Genomic DNA, 22,148 nt, shown 5'->3' on the forward strand with positions numbered 1-22,148 from the left:
AGTCAATGCATATGAAAGCGGGTAAGATGCCACAATAATATGGAAATAGCTGGCTATTAGCTATACCATAATCGGCCTAATTGTATCACAGTTTGATGAAAAATCTAATTCAAATGTAGGCTATATTAGCTAAATAAAGTAAACAATATCACACCAAATCAGAAGAATCGGTTTATTTAAATACAGAGCTTTCGCCACACAAGTGTGGCTTCATCAGTATAAACTTATTCAAATAGAATCTTATATATTATATATCATATATTATATATATTATATATTATTTATTATATTATATATTATATTAGCTAACCTTGCTAAACAACAAACTGAAAGGGTAATTTTTAAACAGAAAATTCGATATCTGCGTTATATTTTGACGAAACTAAAGTAGTGAAAGAGATGCTTGTATTGAAACCAAAACAGAAGTTGGTTCTGATTAAGTTGAACCAACGAGCAAACATCCTTTACAAAGTGTCTAAGATGAACCGACGACCTGAACTGATGCTTGCATGAGTTTGCTGTTTGGTCAAAAAAGGTTTTCTTTTTGGATCGTGAATATTAATTGACGTTGCTGACATAAAGGCTGGAAGTCTTGAATTGAAATATCAACATGTCATTTTACTGCCATTTCAGTAATCAATTGTTACCAGGTATAGGGCTACCCTTACTTTTTAAAAGTTAATCAATGCGACACTTATGTTGTATCTAAGAAACTTTATATTCTAATGGTGGGGCCTATATTCTCTAAGTAGATAAACACGTAATAAGTGGCTCCACTGACGTAAACAAAACTCATTATTTGTTTATGGATGTAAGATGACTATACCGGTAACCAGGGCCTCCGAGAGAAATCAAGGGATGAACGGAAAACAATACGAAAAATGGGCCCAAAAAAGAAAAACAATTTTCAGCAAAAAAAAGCAACAAATTCTTATCATGCGGTGCATCACGTCACGTGTCTTAAGCTGGACTTGTAGGCCTAGAATCGTATGATGTGCACATCTCATATGTGGTGACGTTGGCGCTTCAACCAGTGTTAAAAATGTTGCCTAATGCATGTAGTCTACTGCTCCATATCCGCACTGATTTTGGTGGCTGGGCGATCCTTGATCAGTTGATCGACGTCCTTGAATGTTGGATTCGCAGTGTTGGCATCCAGAGCTACTGAGAGTAGGTACCCCACCTATGTAGTGTTTGGGAAGTGCGAGCGTGCTTGCTGATGATCCTGTTAGCTGCTACCTATTGTTGTGTGGAATCCTAGAAGAGCCGTTGTTTTACGTTTTACACCAGACAATCAGTGTGCATAGCGTAATTTATTCCAATGTTTGCTTTTTCTTTGCAATTGTTACGTTTCTTACTTATCGGCTGATTTTCTATTTTTTCCAATTATTTGTCGCATCATAAGAAGATAATTTTTTTTTTTAATTGGGCACAATCAATAAATGCCAACTGAAAAATTTATTCTGTTTTCTTTATTGTTCGGTGGCAGCTGACTTGCCATCCTTGTTGTGCAAGCTGTTTGCCATTTGTGTTTGTATATATATTTTTTTGTTTTTTCGGCGCCAAAACAAATAAACTGAAATGAATTTGTATTTATATAAAACGTGCAGTTGAAAACATCGGTTTCTTAATTACTCTACCTGAGTGATAAGTTTTATTTCGCTTTTTATCAGTAATTGGCCAAGATTTTGTTGCATCTTGCCCATTACTACTGATTCAAACAAAAATATTTTGATGTATTTTGTTTTTATCTACACAAAATTCTTTTTTTTGGTGTTGTTTGGAAAAACAGAGTCTTATTTGGTATGTAGATATTGTTAATGTATTACTTGATACACTGCTGAACCTTTTTGTTAATTTTTCTCCTTGGAATTATAGTAATTACTCATCATGAAACGTGGTCCTGCCTGTAGTTGCAAGCTGACAGGCGCAGCATACAAAATACTCTTTTGCCAGAAGCTTGATAGCCAACGTAGTATCAGAATGTTCTTGTGGTATAGGGAACATATATTTTTGTTATTTCAAAGCTTTTGTATTTGTTTTAATTTGTAGATTTGATGTGTTATAAGTTTGTGTAGTTTAAAACTTTTTCATAAAATATCGTTACACACCAATCAATGTCCTTTCACGAGGTATCAATTTGAAGAGGTTTGCAAGTTATAGCCTATTATTTAGACAAGTAAGCGTTTGAAAAAAAAAAAAAATTCAAACCTAATTCGACATTTCGATACCTTTGGTTTCATTTCCAATTTAAATCTTGGTAAAGTTTCAATTGTATGAAAAAGATTCGTTTTGAAAATGTTTGGACACCCCTGGTTTTGATCTTAATTTGCAAGGGTGGCTGCCTGATATCCTTCCCAAGACGCTACGATGCTCAGTCACGACCACTCAGTCAGGTCGTGATAAATATCCATTAGGTGTTGTCTTGTCCTTTAACAGAAACTTACACAACTATTGACGATTTTAAGAGGTTCTGATGGATGACTGGTGATTTTCAATACGAAGCTGGAAGCATGCTGTCAAAACACATAACCTATACACAATTAACATTAAGTAGGATATTTCATAACTTCTTCGATCGCAATATAGTAAAGTTTGATTTCACAAAGTTGTCTATAATACAAGATTATTCTGAACAATAGCTAGACATCATCAGGTAAGCAATTAGCGTTATTGAAGTCAGTGAAAGTGATATATGTTTGAGCAACGTGGTCTGTCTCACGAGTTCAATCAAGAAAAAGCTGCTATGCGATTAATGAGATCGTCGTGACATGCTGACAACGTTTAGGAAGTTCGTCCTTCTGGTCGTGGGCTGCTTTGCTGGAGCAAGAATGGTCCAACATACGTCAAATAATTAATTTCTTTCTAAAACTGGCATTTTGAGCTCACGAAGGAAGTATCTCTCATCAATCAAACATGTTCTTTTAAATGCTAAACGCAACTAAAGGGTATCGGTTGAGCAAAGCCGCTGTGCGCATAAAGCGTCCAATTCTTAAGACAAGTTTGACGACCTAAGTTTGCATGTACTTCAAACGTGACAATAAGACAAAGAACATTTTACATAAGAAGACAATTTTTTGCTTTGAGTAACCTACAAATCTGCGACCATTTGTAAACAGGTAGCACAAGGTTATCTTCAAAAACTTTGTTCTTCACAGTGCTTGAGTTATTGAGTAACTATACGAGGTGAGCTGCATGTGATCAGACACTCTTGTCTACAAATGTTTTATATAATTATGTATGCTCTTAATACATTATTACATTATAGACTAGAAATTTCTTTTGGAAAACGGTGTATTACGATATATTTAGGCTTTCAAGGCAGTATATTTTACTTCTATCAGGATCTAATATTTTTTTACTTCACAGTGTAGATTCTAACGATCTGTTTTAGTCTGATGCTGCGAGTTCGTTGTGGCAATATCGAATTGCACCAGCTTTCGGAACACAATTCCCCAGTCATGTGCTATGATGAGGGAACTGACATTCGTCATAGCACATGACTGGGAAACTGTGTTCCGAAAGCTGGTGCAATTCGACATTTCCACAACGAACTCGCAGCATCAGGCTAAAACAGATCGTTAGAATCTACACTGTAAAGTAAGCAACGTTCATGCTGCTAAAAGCGAAACTCAATCAATTGCATCTAATATTTTATTTGTATTGAAGCAATATTATTGCAAAAATGAGGTGTGAAAGAAAGGACAGGAGCGTACCTGGTTTTGTTTAAAAAAACAAAAAAACAAGTTTAGTCCAATATGTAACCGTAATATCACATTGCAGAGTAGAAGCTGAAAACTTCAACCACGATGGCATCTAAAGATCTGTCCACTTATCACAGTCTACTGCCATTGAAAGAACTAGTGACGCTACTGAGAAGTTTTCTAATTCCTGTTGTGGCTTACGTAGTTATATTACAGGTCCGTAAATTGAATAGAAAGAAAAGATGATGTTCCAATGCAAGTGACCGTATAGCTTAAAATATGGCCTACTTAGGTTATGAATATCTAAGTATGTTTAAAGATAAAAGTTTACGATTTTACTGTAAGCAAAGTTGAGGTACGTTCGAGTATTTTTTAGAAAATAACTTGAATGTCAGTGAAGTTGGTTCGCTATATTTTTCGCTTTTCTTTGTTTAAAATGACGCATAATATTGCGTTTCAAATTTATCAAAACATAAAAGTGTTCAGCTTTGCAGACTTGCAGCTTATTTTAGCTGTAAAATGAAAATTTTAAAAAGAATTTAAAAGACGGACTCACAAAATATTTTCAAATGCCTATTCGATTTAGAAAGTTCTTGCACGATATGGCGGTGAGAAACGATGTGCATTAGGCTGACAGGTATAAAGCAGAAAACAGCTATGACAAGATATAGCCTAGGTCAGTAGCGTAGCCAGGAATTTTGAAAAGAGGGTTTTTGACGGCCGGTGGGCGAAGCCCGACGTCGTTTTCGCCAAAGGCAACACCCAGTGGTAGGGGGTTTGGGGGCCTCCCCCAGAAATTTTTGAAAAATTACTTTGAATTTGGTGCATTCTGAGAGCATTTTCAGCAAAAATTTGGGTATGAATATTACTGTAAAATGGTGCTGTCCGGTGGCATAGCAAAAAGATAAGATCATGTTTTCTTGGGTATTTTTCGGTAATAAAGCTAAGTCGCTGTGTTTTCTTGTTGCTAATTTCTCGCTGAGATAATTGAATGTTTGGTATTGGCATTAGTCGCTCTTTTATTGCAGTTTCATTTAAAATTAGGCAAACTTTGTTTTACAGACATAGAGACTGAAAGCATCATTCTCAAAATCGTGACGTCACACGCGTGCCAAAGGGGGGTTGTAACTCCCAAAACCCCCCCTTGGCTACGCCACTGGCCTAGGTAAATTTTGACTAACCGTAAGAAATTGAAAATGATTAAAAATGAAAAAACAAGATAAAAGAATTGTGAGAAGTTAAAACAAATTTCGGTTTGAAATATTTTATTTCCAACATCCCAACGCTCTAAACTTAATAAAACGTTTGAAAAACATGGCACAAAAACACGTTTTTTAATTTACTTTGTTTCGTTTCGAGCTGACTCAAACGAACTCATTGCTTAGATTTTGAAACACAAGATACCTTGTATGGAACAGAGCAAACGACCATAAGCGTAGTTTTCTGAAAGTCTAGACGTCAAAAAAGTATTTTTGACTGATTGATTTTGGCATTTCTTTCCTACATCTACCGTGTCTGGCGTTGAGGTATTGGCATCAAAATTACCCTGAGATCATGTCCTGCAATTTATTTTTAATTAAATCGTGGTGATGTTGGGGTGAAAACGAAAAAATTTTTCCAAGCACGAAGCAAAGACTGGATCTTGAAAGAATTGGCTGGTTGGATTAGTTAGGCTGTGGTGGTCATGTTTTTTGTTAATGTCTTCATCATGATCATCCATCCTGGCGTGAGGTCTTACACTTCATAAAATACTTTAAGTAAAAAAATTAAAAACTTCACTAATAATTTGTCAAAAACATCTAAAAATATGTTTTTTTTTCTATTGTCAATTCAAAGAAATCCAAGCAGCTCAATAGCTTTGATGAATAATGTGCCAGCCCTGGGATCGGCAGGTGTAGATTCGATACCTTATCGGGTCATATTAAAAACCGACCTTAGAAAATGCCATAATAAAAGTTACGACTAGCAGAATAAAATAGTACATTTGTTTGGATGTAGCTTATCATCGAGTGGTTAATTATTTTGTGTTTTACTTAGATGCCATCAAGTGCAGACAGTATTTACTTTTGAATGGTGATTTTTCTTCGTTGGCTTTAAAGTTTATAGCACATGATAAAGCGTCATTGGACCTTTTGCGTATTTGCATTCGCCAAATGCGGCAAAGCAAAAAGTTATATTGTTAGTAAGAGTTATAAAACGTATAGAACAAAATTATTACAAGTTACTACTTAAACTGGCAAAGTTTCAACCAACATTTAAAATACTCAAGCTAATGTTTCTATTGTAAGTGCAGTGATAAACAATAATGATTTAGTTGAGAAGATTGGGAAAAGTGAGGAATAGACTATAACAAGACGAATACAGGTTGGTGAGCTATAGAACCGAGGTGTTTATGATACGTGTGATCATGTGGACCTCATAGAGACATGGATGCTACAGTTGAGAATTTGGATGTGGGAAGAAGGAGGGAAGGCGAAAATGAAAAGCTACATCAGGGAAGTTTTACTAGGATGGGATTAGAAGAGAGTAAAGCTGCTTATAGGAGGAACGGAGAAGAGAAACGCAATCTAATTTAGTTATTCACCTAAAGTGTATAAAGGCAATTCGAACCTGCTGTGTAGTTTGTTACAGCATTCAAAACGTTTGGTTTAAAGAATTCCTAAACTTGGTAGGCCTAATCAATTTCTGATTGTTCTTGGCACCACGGGTAATTATAAAGTAACACGAACATAACTTAATGTGTTTCTTAAAGTATGTTGCTACAATATTTGCATTCTCCTAAAAAAGATCTTTGTTCTGTTCTTTCTTCTAACCAAATTGTTTTATGTCCACGCGTGTCCAAGCGATACTTTCTGTTGAATCTGTTTGCTGGGTTTAAGAATGTAAATTCAGAAGTGCAAGAAAGTAGTTCACATGGAACTGAAGAACTGAAAATTCGTTGGTCGAACAAGTTTTCGATATTGGTATCGATGACGTCTAAAGTTATGTATTATGGAAAATATTGATCTGATATAAATCAGATTCGTTCTGTCTTATCTGGCTCAGTGTTGAAATCAGTAAAAATGTCTTCATCATTATGTTACGTTGACCTATGCAGTCAAGCCTCGTTAAACGGACTTGTTTTGTTTCTTCAAATGTTGTCGTATGAGGAAAGTGTCTTCTGATCTTACCATTAGGATAAAAAGAAAAGGGATAAAATGCATTGGAAGAAATACTGCTCTATACGTTGGTGCACCACAGCACGGAGGTTGGATTATTACCTAAGTTCTGATTAACGAGGTTGATACTTTGTATGGAGACGAAAGCTCTACATTCCAGAAGGGCTCTGTTTTAGCCACAATTAAAAAGTTCAGCTAAAAATTTTTTATCTTTTGAGAAAAAGTTAATAAGACATTCTGTTTTTCCACAAATAACTGCATAGTTTTATTGCAGGAGTAATTTAGCTTGTTATGCCATCATAAACTGAAAATTGGTGCAAAGTAAACAATTTCAAATTGCATTTGTAGCCTTATACAAGGAAATACCAGTCAAATTATAAATTTTCCACGATGTCGTCCTCATTTTTTGACTTCAGCAGTGAGTGATAAATGTGTCTTTACATTTTGGTTACATTATTCATCATTTGGTTTCATTATGCATGGCGTTATTTTTTTGTATTTATTTATGCTTTGGTCTTTAAAGTGCTTAATTCCAATATTTCTTTATTGTTAGAAACTTAATAATTTTTTTAAAATTCACATGCACTGCATACGCATTTACTATCTCATAGCCTATAAGCTATTGCATTGGCTAATGTAGCCTCATCAATAAGTTTAACTCCGTGTTTCTTTGTATGAGACTCTGTTTTTTTGCTACGTTATTTACTTTGACCTTCCAAGTTGGATGTTCATTCACGAATAATAATCCAAGACCTTGTCAAAGTAAAGACTCTGTATTCAATTGGCCTTCTTTTTTTTCAAATGGAGCCAGTTTTTTAAAGTCTTTTTAATTAATCTTTTGGCGTTGTAAATTCTATTCCTCTTTATGAGTTAGTTACAGTTGATTGTTCGTGATAAAGAAACTATTCTTTGATTACGTTTCAGACAATACGAATTCTTTTTGCGAACAAGGACATGAAACGCGACAGATATTTGCTGGTATCATGATCGCTTTGGTTGTGATTGGACTGCTTGGGAACGTGTTGGTTTTTTCAACGATTCTGATTCTTCGCGAGTACAAAAAATCAATCACAAATTGGTATGCTAACTTTTTAATATTGATCATGCTTAGATGATTCTCAATAAAAACAAACAGATATACTTCTGTACACAGTAACCTACACACATCTGAATATTCAGTGGCCATATTAACAAAAGAGCAACATCACTATTATCAAAGTTAAAAGTCTCAGAGAAATATCCCGCTTTGTTAATTTAGCAAGCATCAACCCGTTCAAATAAATGCTGAACTTCAAGTGGCCTACCTTAGGCTACAGGTTATAACCTATAGATAGTCGGCTGCAAAAAAATGGGCTCTGAGTCGTAAATAATTGCATTACTTGTCTGGTACCGCTCGGTACCGTGATGTTTCAGATCTCAAGGTATCGACTAACACCATTCATGGATGCAACCACGTTCAATGTTTGCTGTTATATAACCTCATTGCTCAGCCTATGCTGAAGCTGGTTGCTTGAAAAAACTCCTCTGTTTATTGAACTAATTATACTTTTTCAGGTACATATTGCAGTTGACTTTGGCTGACACTTTGTTTCTGCTGATGCTTCCATTTACTGCACACAGTGAGCTTGCCGGAAGATGGGAGTTCTCATTAGATCTTTGCAAATTTAAAGAAGCCGTGATATTTATCAATTATTACGCCAGCATTTATTTCTTAGTGGTAAGATACAATCGGTTGCCTTGAGAGAAGCTTCTTCAAAAATGTAGACTACTATAAGTCAATATGCCTCGTAGACTCAAATAAATAGATTACACAAGCATATTCTGTATCTTACATCAGATAGCCTACGTCAAATTCAGTTACTATAATCTCTAAAAATCTCTACGACCTGTTTCACCCTTAACTGGGATCATCAGAAGGTCTTTAGAGTATTTTTTGGGTTATGGACTATTTGTTAAAGGCAATTTGTAACTTTATCTGCAGCCAGCGCTGACTTTAATGTTTTGAGGTCTTGTACTTACAAATCGTAAGGTTCGACACGAACGCCTAAATGACAAACGTGAATAACCAGACTATACTTCGCAATGAGCGTATTTTGATATTCAAAAATATAAACCTGAATAGATATTGTAATAAAGCAGTAAAAATATACTTGTATTACGTATATGATTATTATTAGCATTGTAGCTTACCACAAGCAGTCACAGACAAACGCAAATTTATAGGCTACGTAGCCTATAACAAAAATACCGATCAGCTTTGTCCTTTCTGGTTTACAAGGGTTAAAAAAAAATAAAAAATAAAAAATTTACAAGGGTCTATCTCTATGACATAACATTTTTTTCATACTTTTTAATGCATAAGTTAGCTTGAAAGACTCAAAGGCAATTTCTGCTGCAAGATTTTTGTTGATTACGTTTTAAACTGTTATATCTTTTGACGTTTTACAATTTTTTTTTGCTCTTTAGATTATGAGTTTCGATCGTTATCTTGCCGTTACTAAAGCATTTGCTTCCAAGAAATGGGTCACATCCCTTCGCTCGCCCACTGCGTCGTACATCTTCAGTATTTGTGGATGGGTGTTGAGTGTGCTACTCTGCATACAACTTTACCGTTACAGTGGAATATCACCCGATTGTCAGAGGTGTGCTTACCATTTTCCGGAGGTAAGTTTTCAAGTAAACCTGCATGGATTTTGTTAATTTCTCGCTCAAAGCAGGGAAATATTTGTCAAAATTAATGCAGATTGTGACATATCCACATATAGTTAAAAAATAAAAGATCGACCACTTACGGATGTTGGCAGCAAAGGCTATCTTTTCAACTTGATGGAATCTGCGTACAGTCCATTTTGATTTAAAATAGCTCAGCTCCGTTAATTCGGTGGTTTAGCGCTCTACTCAAGATCAAGCGGTACTGGTTTGGCTCTCGGGGTGTGCTTGAGCAACGCCTTTTAGGACTGCTTTTCATTCAGAAGCACCTAGTGGATGGAGTAATTCCCCGGCAACAACACTTCAACAACTATAGGAAATTTCACTTAGTCAATCTCAGTAACCGGTCCTGCTTCAGTGATTTAATCTCGGTAACCCGCCTTTACAAGCAGGCCTACCGTACCCGAAACTGCCAGGAATAATCAATTAAAGGCTTTGTTAGTCAGAGGATACAGATTGCAAAGCCAAGTAAAATGGTTCTCTTGTTAGGAAGAAAAACGTGTTTGGCAATTGGCATGATACTGGATTGCTACTGTAGTTAAACGTTTCTCTGTGCTTGTAAATTGTGTGTTAAGCCATTGTGGTGTAAGCTTATTGTTTAGGGCTTAGGCTACTATCATAGAATCTAATTGGCAAATAATTTTTCTCTTCCTTCTTTCTTTCCTACTTTTGCTCTGTCGCTCCTCGCCTCTTTGTCATTAAAACAAGAATGATTCAAAATGGCTCTTCTTTGCTCCAGTGTTGTACAATCTACTTTGCGTTTAGGTGGCGACTATTGGTTTGGTTTTTGAATTTTTAATCTCGGACTGACAAAGCCTTGGTAGGTTATTCCTGGTAGTTTCGCATACTTGTATAGGTTTTGAATCACTGACGCAGGCCCGGTCACCGAGATTAACAAAGTGAAGTTTCCAATTGTCGAAGTGTTGTTGTCGGGGAATTATTTCATCCATTAGGTGCCGCTGAATGGAGAGCAGTCCTTAGAATACGTTGCTCAAGCGCACACCCCAAGAGTCGAACCAGCGCCGCTTGATCTTCAAGCTTCTTCGTTCAGGAAGTCACGCGCCAAACAACTGAGCTAAACTATGCACATATAACATACCGTTTACATAGCAAAGTCTTTGTTTCATTGCAACCAAGAAGGCAAATCACAGCAACAACAAGATATTTGTCACGACAAAAAAAATTTGCAAACCTTTTTGGTTATGCAACTACGCATCTGGCGTCTGTTATTAGTTTTAAAGGTTAGATGTATAACTGAAAATGTTGCACATTTATTCAACTTCATACCATGATATCGTGTTGCTTTACGCTAAGAGGTTAGAATTAGATTGTTGTGCAAATGCCGGCGTTTGATGAATGCAAAATAGCAGTACTATCTACGTAGACAAGCTAAAATCGACCATCTTGTAATCTATTATATTATTATTAACAGGATAATGTGAACATTTTTGCTCCAAATGATGATGAATCATTTGTCTTCCCGGAACATATAAATGAAGCAATTGATGGTCGTGGAAATGGTACTGAAAATGATGACAGTTACCAAGGAGTTCTTGTCGACATATTCAATAACTTTGATAATGACAACGAGACTCATGAAGTAATTTTTGAGTGCAAGTAAGATTAAAGATATTTAAATTATTGTGTAAATACCTTATGAAAACTAAACGAGTTTTACAGATACCAGTACGGCAGTCTCAATACTAAACAAAAAATGCAATAACTAGACTACTGGGTTAAAAGCTTTTTTAGTGGTATAGTCTACTTTCACAGGATGATCAAATTACAATAACTTAGTCAAAGATATACCTATCGCAGAAGATTTAAAGCATGGGTCATCAACATTTTTTGCATGAGAGCCACTTTGGCATTGAGGAAAACTGTGGCGGCCGCACTAATAAAATTTTAGATAGTTTGACTCTTGTGCTGGAAAAAAAAAACACATTTCAGCCAAGCTCCTTCAAAAACACTTTTTTCTAACAACGAGGACACATGTTTTGTACGCTTATAGCGAGGCGAGTGATTTCATCATAATATCCACTGCCAGTCACGTTAACAGGGGGTCCAGGGGGTACTTTGGATCCGGACATGATTTTAGAAGCTCGTAATCTTTCTTAGGCGGACGGGAACTTGAAAAACTACGGTGTATTGTTTGGATATAGTGCGTTTGTTTAAAAGTGTCTCGATTTTGGGTTGGTACCGGGCCCAAATTGTAATCTCAACGACCCTGTCCATTGTCAAGCATAAGTAGCGTTGTCTTTTTGCCTCCCCAATGGGTAACTTATTTTTAAAACAGACGGGCCCACGCACAATTTATTTTAATACGAAACGCAGCGAAAACACACGACAGTTGGAAGAATTGAAAAAATGGAACAAAAATACTTTTTCCTGACCAAACAAACTACTTTAAAGCATAAAAATTTGATTATTTGTATGGCTTTTTGAAATACAGTACGTAGTAAACCAATCCCACCAGCACTAGACTTCTGTTGGCCGTATGAATCTTTCATTAAATTTCCTTGTATCTCATTTTGTGTCTTTTTGCTATATGCACTTGTGCAAGCATAGCCTACTGTATTGGTTTCAGATTTTTTGCGGTGCCGGTGTAAAGTGACATTTTGAGATATTTTTTGCGCTGCGATGCAGTGTGCTGGCAGAAATTTGCAGAGGGGTGTGGGAAGCGGACCGAGTTTTCCTGCCAGCGACATCACAAACCTTTAGGCTACACTTCATGGTGTCACATATTTGAACAACCCCGAGCATTTTAAAGCATTTTGAATTGAATCATGTAGCAACAAAAGCAGCTTAAACATTTATAAAATACAAAGCCGAGAAATTTTTAGAAAAACAAAGGTGTTTTCACACAGTCTAGCAAGGAAGCCTAAACTCTCATGCCTGTGGTTTTTAAACTGAGGGGCGCGTCCTCCTTGGGGGCGTAAAGATTCATTAAGGGAGACGAAAAGGTGGTATAAGCTGTTGCAATAGTATCCTACTGTATTGTGCAAGTCGTGAACAGAAATGTTGATAACACATTATCTTATGTCACGATTATTCACTGGTGAATGGCGATTTGATCTAATTGTGATTTCAGCTTCCAGCGTTTATTCTTGCGTCTGTTGTTTAGTCTATTGTTCGTTGTTTTGTAAGACACAAGCTCAAAACAAACTGGATTGTGAACCTGGCATGCGATGTACATTGTCTTCCACTAAGTCACGAATTAAACTGTTGGCTTCGAAAAGCAGCTGCATCCTTCATATTACTGCTAGGAAAGTAGATTGTGGTCCAGTTAACTTAATCTTTTGGTTTACATTGAGGCTGCGTATGACGAAAAATAGAAAGTGAAATTTGTTTTATATTCTCAAATATGTAAAACTTATGTAGTTTGACTTTAATTTATAACTTTATGAGAAAGGAAAGCATAACATTTTACAAGTGACGTCAAGGGAGGGGCCACCCAAAATGGTTTAAGAAACCATGTCTTTAAGCAAAGAAAGAACAAAACTTATTTTGCCAAATGATTGTTGTATGTATTTGGTCTTTTATCAGAACCTTTAAATGTGGCTTGACGACTGTAATCAATCATTAGATATTTCGAACATGTCTTTACAGGTCGAGTAGGCTACGCGTTCATGAAAACCTTCGGCTAATGATTAAATTAATTATAACTGAAAAAAAGGTAAAACAAGCCCTGCAGGATGCCTTTTGCTATTAGGTTCACTCACGTATAGGTTAATGCAAAGTGATGAAAATGTCAGCATTACCAAATTTAGAAAGAGTCTTATGATCCTTTTTTGGTGCAACTATCGAAAAAATTGTGTGTGGAGAAGAATAAATTGCAAACAATTTGGCAAAAAATCGTCTTGGCCACAAGCGCAGAGTAATTAGTTTTTAAAAATAAGACAAATGTCATACCAAGCGTACGTAGGGGATGATTATCATTAAGCCGTGTCATTGATTGATGCGTTTTAAATTGATTTAGACAAAATGACGATGGGCTTTCATTGCTTGCTAGATTTCTTTGCTGTTGAAAATCAATCTACAAATCCTTTTGTAGCCTAAGCCTACAGGCTACAGGTTATACCAGTGTTTCTTAACCTTTTCTAATTTAGGGCGCACTTATAGACTTCTGAAAATGTGATGGCGCACAAGGCAAGCCACGGGTGCGCGAAATGTTTTGGGTAGGCTATAGGCCTACCGATATTTTTCTTGATTTGCTTGCAAGTTTTATTACATAGGCCTCATATTTGCATTACCTTTAACGTACTGTACGCTCAATGAAATAAGCCAAAAAAAGAAACAAAATTGTTTTTAAGAAATAAAGCCTTCATATTGAAATAATTTCAAATTATGAAAACACACAGCACAACCTTAATTCGAAAAAAAAAAGGTTCTGACCAACAAAATATCACGCTATTTAGTAAACTGAACTACCCATTTTATTGCCTCATATTCAGAAAATACATAGTTTCTATCCCTAATTCTAAAAATTATAAGTTACAGATTTTTTTGAATAGCCTATTTTTTGATTTCCCTGCGCCGCACCTGGCAACCTTTTGAGTCGCCGTAGTGCTACTTGGCGCACCGGTTAAAAACCGCTAGATTAAACTGTACTAATTCAAGTAAACCATAAGCTCAAAATTGGAAATTAATACGGTAGGGGAGAGTGGGGCTAGTCGGAAAGATTTTTTTGTAAAGTAAAATTTAAAACAATTGGTGCATAACCTGACAACTTGAAGCGGCTTAAATTATCACCTATGGTGTCCTCTATCATACAACCAAAAATAAGTATTGAGTCAATTAAGCTTTTAATAAAAATTTAAAATAAACAAACATACAATTGATTTTTCAACTAACCCCATGCCTGGGGTTAGTTGAAAAACGTCAGTTTGATGCCCACCAATAAACTGGATACAATTTTTTCAACCAATAAACATTTACATGGGGTTGTAAGCAAATATGTTAACTTGCTTTAAAATCAAAATGCAATGAATTCTACATCAAATCATCGTAAAAACATTTTTTAATAAACGCATTGTTAAAACTTGTGATGCCGCATATATAGCACTTTCCAAGTTATTCAAATTAAAATTTTACAATGTATGTCTGCTTAAAACAAGTACATTGGAGCTTATACTACTTATTATCGTACCACGACGATATACTCGTATCATACTACATAGTCATACCGTTATCAAAACGTTTTCCAACTAACCCCACCCACTATTTTCCAACTAGCCCCATTAGCATATGACAAACTATTTTCTTAAAATATTGAAGCATGGTGCGTTGGACTAAAATTTGTTTATTTCTTAGTGTTTTAGAACACCTACAGCTGGCACACACCAAAAAACTTCTTCCTATCTTTAACGATATCGACGCATGAGATGTTTTTCAATACGCCAAAAATTTTACTTCGAAAGTAAGAAAATACAAAATTGTCAGCCAAACAAACATACCTTGACTCAACAAATCGAAACTAACATGGATTGTGTGTTTTTATAAACTACTTCACATGTTGGCAGTAAATATTTAAAAAAGTTATCGAGAGTTAAAAAAATGACCACTTTTCAACTAACCCCGCTTTCCAACTAACCCCACTCTCCCTGTTAAAATCAAAATATCTCCAACACGTCCTCTAAAAAGTACCTTGTGGCACTCTATTAATTGAAACACGCTTATGAGTTAAAAAATAATATTTCTAAAGAGTTTGGTTGGCTTTATAAAACTCAAACATCATAACATGATTTAAAATTCAGTTCTTTTTTTTAATTATTTGGCCAAATTAAAAATCCTCACCGTGCTTGAGCATTCTATATGTAAGCAGCTCTGTATCAAAAATGGCAGTACAAAATAGAGAACTAGTAATTTTCATTTTCTTTTTTTACAACAGCATAAGGAGTCTAATTGCAAATTATTACGTTACCTTAGTGTAAGATGGACACCATATATTGTAATTGTGAACTACCGTACGTGTTTTCCATAATCAAATATTTCAGTTCAGATCCTTTTAAAAATATCATAATTGCTTTTGCAAGATCAACTGATAATTATATTCGTCGCTTTAATTTAATTGATATCAGCGGCCTAACTTTGCAGTATTAGCCTATATCACTTTCTTGGATTTAACTTCTTTGGTCCACATGCTATAATTTTAAAGTAACGCTGCACTTTTAAACGTAAAAGTTCAACCTAAACTGTGTAACCTACTTTATTTGGTTGAAATTTAAATGCACAATCAATTGGCCACTGTTATTTACAAATGTCTCTAGCTACATGTTTATTATTCCATATAAGAACTTTGAAAACAAACCAAAGTTTTAACAAATACATTTGTCTCGTCAGGCATCCAGTCAGCCATGTTCTAACAGTTTGGATTTATGGAAATTTCTTTGGAGCTTTTTGTCTGCCCTTTTTGCTTATCTGTTTCTTTTACGGCATGATTATCCAGACCATAAGAGCTGCCAGTAAAGTTGGAAATTCTGATAGACAGGTATAAAATTAATTGAAGATTTTCTCTGCTATGCTTAAATCAACAAATGAATTTAAGTTAAAAATATCATTAAAAAACGTCCTCATACAATCGCTGAAAACTTGCTTTGTCATATGGCCTAGCAGAAATGTAGGATATTTTGAATGTTGGTTTAATATCGAACTGAATCTTAAAATAGCCTGTTCAATAACTTTGTGTGTATAATAATTTTGCAGTAAAAAATGACGACGTACAAAATAGCACAATATAAATCACAGCTAGCGACTTAGCGTTGAAGAACACACAGCTTATTTAAAGCAAGTCAACAAACAAAAACTCTAAAAGCAGAAAATAATGCAATTTTATGATGATAGTTTACAATTTTGGTTTCTCTTCTGCAGCGTTCGTATCGGCGTCGTGTGACTATGATTGTTCTGGCCTTGGTCACCTTGTTTGCTGTAAGCTGGATTCCTTGGTATGTTGACAAACTGGTAAAGATCTATGGCATTCCTCTTTCCCGAAAAGGTTGTACCGATCTTACATACGCAGTCCGCATTGTGGCCTACCTAAACAGTGCCTTGAATCCTTATTTCTATAGGTGAGTAGGTCAATGTTGATGGAGATGCAAAAATGAAGAACTTAAAATTGGTTTCATAATGTGTTTTCACATAAAAAAAAGTTTGAAGAAAAACATTTCTTGCGAGTAACCTTTTTAATCGTGATATATTAGGCTATTACTCTAAAAGACTTATCAAAACTTTATAAAAAAAACTTTGTTTCGCGATAAGTTTGTTTTGTCTTCTATTTTAACATTTGTTTTAAAACGTCACAAGATACGTGACTGTTAATTTTTTATTTGCAGCTTCCTTGGGACACACTTTCGCGATCGTCTCATGAGGGCCAGCAACAGAATTGGTTTCTTTACGAGATCAAGAGGAAGCAAAACCGGAGCCACAGGTGGAGGCGGAAACAAGAAGAGGAAGTATAGTACCAGCAACAGTGGAGGAAGTCGTCGTAGTTTAAACAGGCAAGGAAACGGTAATGCACAGCCCAATGGAGAAAACCATCCTGAATATATGTTTTCTGAGGTCAAGAGCGTTGCTCAAGGAACAGAAAGAACTGTTATTTAATCCAAGGAAAAATCTCTTCATACTTTGCTCAAGTTTAAACATGATTTTTCGGAAAAGATATAGCAGGAGACCGAGCACAGCTACAAGATATTGTCTTGTGGCGAAAGACTCTCAAAGACATAAGTTATCATTTGTATTATCTAAGTGGTTTCGCTTACCTATGGGCTATTATGTGATTGCACATTTATTGATTGACTGAACTGATCAAATCTTGAGCAACTATGTGAAAACAAAAATGTAAATTTTTTTAAAATATGTATTAGCCTACTTACCAATGAAACTCCGACTACTGGCGGTAGCTTAACAAGTAGGCCTACGCCTTTGTCTGTTTAGAATACAAAGTCGAATCAGTTGTGCATCTTACTGGTTTTTGGCGTCACTTAACGGCACTATGACTTGATAGTTCAAGATTGTCACCAAATGAACGCCTTACATCTTTTCAGAAGTATGCTCACAAGTTCTTTTTTTTTATGTGATAACTCTCACAGTGTAGCCTACTGACAGAAATCTACTACTGGAAGGCAAATATTGTTGTTAAGTTGCATCAATGGTTTTAATAGCTAGGTTGTCATCATACTGCAATAACTACATTTTACTGTCTTGTAAATGTTACCTCGATTAAACGCATTAATTTGCTTTTTATGCCTTACCGTTTCATAAAAAATTATGAAGTGGAGCATATGATGTATATAGCGAATCTATTTCATCAAATGATTTGTTTTGAAATATTTAATTCGACTTCATAATTTACCAGATAAAAGTTTCTCAAAACTTTATCTAACGTTCTTGCAGCTGAAATATGTTTTTGTTAAAATATCGCTTTCGAGTAAACTTTAATAATGGATACTTTGGTCTTGTTTTTGTTTATCATTTTCCTGGATAAATACAAATTTACGTTAGGCTAACGCAGAAAATTTGTATAGCTTAATGCAGAAACTTGAAATATCAATGCGTGTTCTTGTTTAGTCGGAAATGTAATAAAATAAAAAAAGTATGTTGGTTATTAAACGTTTATTTCAGACCTTGCGATCCATATGAAGCGAAAAGAACGATTCAACAAATTCACTTGTGTGCAGCATCCAGCATGCACTATAAGACATAAGCTATACCAATATAAAGAAGTAGAAACATGCAGAATAAGCAATTAATTGAGTTTCGCTTTTAGCAGCATGATCGTTGCTTAGGCTACTTCACAACGAACTCGCAGCATCAGGCTAAAACAGATCGTTAGAATCTACTGTACATGTACTTGTAGTGTTCATAAAATGGTGATAGGGTAATTAGAAAGAATCCAATTTCGTGAGCACGAAATTAAACTATTAGCTGAGGTTTCTTAGCGTTTGATTAACGCAAAAATAGCCTTTTTTATCAAGGCCTCAAATGTAGCTATGCCATAAGAGATTTCAAGTTCACTCTGAAGTTGATGTGACGAGGCAGTCCCAGGGGCGCCGGAAGCGGGGGGAGGGGGCGGATGCCCCCCTGCCCTCAATTTTTCTGCAGATGGAAGGGCAGGGGGGGGCAATGGTGCCCTTTTAAAGTAATGTAAGCTACTGCACATTTTGCAATATCACAATTTCTGCTATTCGCTTTTAGCCTAATTATAATTTTTCATTTTTGCCTCAAAATAATATTTACGGCACAAAATTTTGCTGCACAGTACAGGCCTTAAAACTCGTTTTTTTTGCAGCCATCGTGGCCTACCGGGAGCTCCTTCTCGGCTGCCAAAGCTGCGTGCTTGGAGGCCAAAATACAAAATAAACATAACGATAACACAAGTAAATAGAATTAAACTTGCAACAATGCTAAATTGATCACTTAGCGTTGTTGAAGTCTAGGCCTGGGCGACGTCCTACAATAGAATCGTTGCACCACGCAATAACTGCTTTATTGGGGTTGTATTCCAGTACTGCGGGACCATCTAACGACACTCGCACGAGTGTCTCCAATGTGGCTGATTTTAAAGAAGTTCGCCACTCCCCTAGAATTCTGTTTAGCAACGAAAAACAACATGACTGTGTTGACGATGACGGCAAGGTAATAAAATAAGTATTTCAATGATGTGAAGTACATTACTAAAAGAAGCATAGTTTTTGCAAAATATGATCAAAAAATGTTTTCCCCTCTGATGTCAATTAACCTAAGTTAGTTCTCCTTTTTAACAACGATTCAATGTCCGACAACATCGAATCGACATAAAAACGACAATATTGCCAGCCGATGTAAATTACAGTAGCACTTCGGATTAAGACTTTGTTAAAATAAACGCTGGGAATTACAAACAAGACTTACAGCGCTGGTGATCGCAGATGTAAATATTCCATCAATAACAAATATTCCCGCACAATGCAACAGTGGCGATTATGACGCGCTGACCTAATTTTGCGTCACTCTTTAATACTACATATTTTCGACAGTTAATCCACGATCATTCTATTGCGAAATTAAATAATTGGCTAGAAGAGCCGATTGAGGAGGTAGCACCGGCGGTCATTCAAGCACTACTTAGAGGCCATGGCCGCAGGCTGCTTTAAGGCTTGACAGTAGGTTACATCATTATAACATAGCATGATGGCCTTCTTTGTATACCGGACACTTGTAGGCTATCATTACTCAATACATAGTGAGCTGATAGATTAGCATTGTCGCTATATCTTATCTTAAAACTTGAAAAAAACTCGGCCTTTTAGTAAACGAAAGTGCCCTTTTTTCGTAATCTTGCCCCCCCCCCCAGTCAAAAATCGTTCCGGCGTCCCTGGGCAGTTCATATAATATACGAAACGGATTGTTCTTATACGCCACTCGAAGACAATGAATACTAGAATGATTATTGCAAATACAAATACTAGAAATTGCATGATTAATTTAGGCTACAGCCTACAATAAATAGAAGCCTACAGTAGGTAGGTTACGGCCGTAGCCATAGCTATAGGCTACCAACTTGCGTTTTCCTTCTATTCAGTGTAGCCTAAGTTAACCAGGCAATTTCTTATACATAGGTTTTTTTTATGGTGACTGGTGTAGCCTAAGAGCAGTGTTTTTCAACTTATTTTGTGCCTCGGAACACTTTATGCATAACATTAATCTTGCGGAACACCAAACAGTATAATGATGCTGATGCAATAAAATAAAAAAATACAACAAAAATTTATTCCATTTCATTTGTTCTCCTTACGATATTTGGGCCTGTTTTAATGAGCACAAAGTTAATAGCCTATTAGGGCAGGAATTGAAGAAAAACAAATGAGAAGCTCTTGTAATTTTGATTTTCGACCGACGTTTTATGGTTGAAAATTACTGGTGTAGAGGGAGAGGCTTTAAATCACTGACGCGGCCGTGTCACCAAGATTGACAGAATGAAGTTTCCGCTTTTGGATGTGTTGTTGTCTGTAAGTTAGTAGACCTACTTGGTGCCGCAGAATAGGGAACGGTCTTTAATTCGGCCACATGAGTAGGCCAGGCCTACTCATATTATGCGCAATTACACACACACCCAAAGCCGAACTGGCACTAAGTAGGCCTACTTCATCTTGCGGTTTCTTCGTAGCTTACACAAAGTTCGAGAGCTTAACCAACTGTTTTATTGGAAAGGATAATCATTTAATTGTGCATTAGATTGACAACTTCATAGGCTACTTCATACAAGACTTGATAATCCCTGAGAACAGCCTACGCTTTTTTTTGCTGAAACGTAGGCCACGAAAGCAGATTTGGGAAACTAGGCTTTTACATTTTAAATATTTATTGTGGTGTTTGTTAAGTATATTCTTTCAGTTTGCGGGATTAGTTCATAAACAAAAAAAAAACAAAAAAACAACCGATTTGGCAGGAGCCTACCATTTTTAAAAGTGTCTGATTTTATTTGATTACGTTTCAAAAATAAAAATTAATTTCTAGGCTAATTGTTTTTTTTCAAATGTTCGCTAAAAAAAGGAAGAGGTGGCAAATATTTCATTTCGACATGAAAAAGTTGGTTTCGAACAACCCTAATTTCTAGCTACATTTTTTAAGTGGACAAAAAAAAGTTGAACATCTGGCAACACTGCTTTCAAGGGACGACATCGACTTTGGATGACATCGGGGGATGATGTGTTCAGGGGGCGACAGTCGAACCAGCGTTCAGCGCATCTTGATCTTGCAGGTTCTTCGTTTGTGAAGTCAAGCGCTTAACCAATGGAGCTGTGATTTTGCATTCAAAATTGGTGCAAGTCACCAAATATTCCTTTTTGAGAGCTATTTTTATCGTGAAGAGATTGGGCTAGTTTTTGATGGCAATTGTGCTAGAAATTTCAAAAAAATCTGGCAATCTTAGTACAGGTGGGTTCACCAACCTGCGGACATTTTTTTTAGAACTGTTATAACTTTTGACTGGGTAATGATAGAACGCCAATTTTTTTTTTTGCAAGATTGGGAATTTCCTGCTCTAATTACGTCTACGATGTGGTCGGTTTCGTTGGCACAGTTAATACCATTTTCTTCACCCTACTTTGAGCACCAAGCTGCGGACAAAGCACCAGGCTGCGGAAACCTCCAATCACCAAGTTGCGGACAGAGAACCAAGCTGCGGATATACATATGACGTCATTATTCTCAAAAGTTTTCGATGAAGTAAAAGGACTTTCGGCCCTGGAGAGAGAGAGAAAGCAAGAGAGAGAAACCTTTTATTTTGTTTACTGCGAAAAATAGTAAACGGTACAAATATAAACCGGTAGCCTACAAATATATTCAACAACAGACAGGAAGCAGCGAAAGACTATATTAGTCATCGAGTCAGCAGCTGCAGGACTTTGCTAAAGCAAAAGAATATCTTCAGTAATGGAAGAAGATTGAGTTTTTGTATGAAAAACAATGTGTAGATTTTGCGTTAGGCTACAAGCTAGAGTTTCTGATAGCATTATATCTTTGAGCTGTTTTGGATTTTCTACTTCTGGTCTTGTCAGAATTTAATTTTGTTGATTACTTTTTATCTTTTTTCTCAAGC

The 22,148-nt window shown here is 36.0% G+C and overlaps 1 protein-coding gene across 1 annotated transcript; it reads left to right on the forward strand.

The window, feature by feature from the left end:
- Positions 1 to 7,845: 7,845 nt before the first annotated feature.
- On the forward strand, positions 7,846 to 18,044 carry LOC145784820 (somatostatin receptor type 5-like). Its single transcript, XM_082596661.1, has 7 exons — positions 7,846 to 7,940; positions 8,417 to 8,579; positions 9,329 to 9,526; positions 11,004 to 11,188; positions 15,914 to 16,061; positions 16,442 to 16,638; positions 16,903 to 18,044. The coding sequence occupies exons 1-7, from the start codon at positions 7,846 to 7,848 to the stop codon at positions 17,168 to 17,170; spliced, it is 1,254 nt and encodes a 417-aa protein (XP_082452787.1). The 3' UTR covers positions 17,171 to 18,044.
- Positions 18,045 to 22,148: the final 4,104 nt, after the last annotated feature.

The sequence above is a fragment of the Aplidium turbinatum genome, chromosome 15 (genome assembly GCF_918807975.1).
Source record: "Aplidium turbinatum chromosome 15, kaAplTurb1.1, whole genome shotgun sequence".
Lineage (NCBI taxonomy): Eukaryota > Metazoa > Chordata > Ascidiacea > Aplousobranchia > Polyclinidae > Aplidium > Aplidium turbinatum.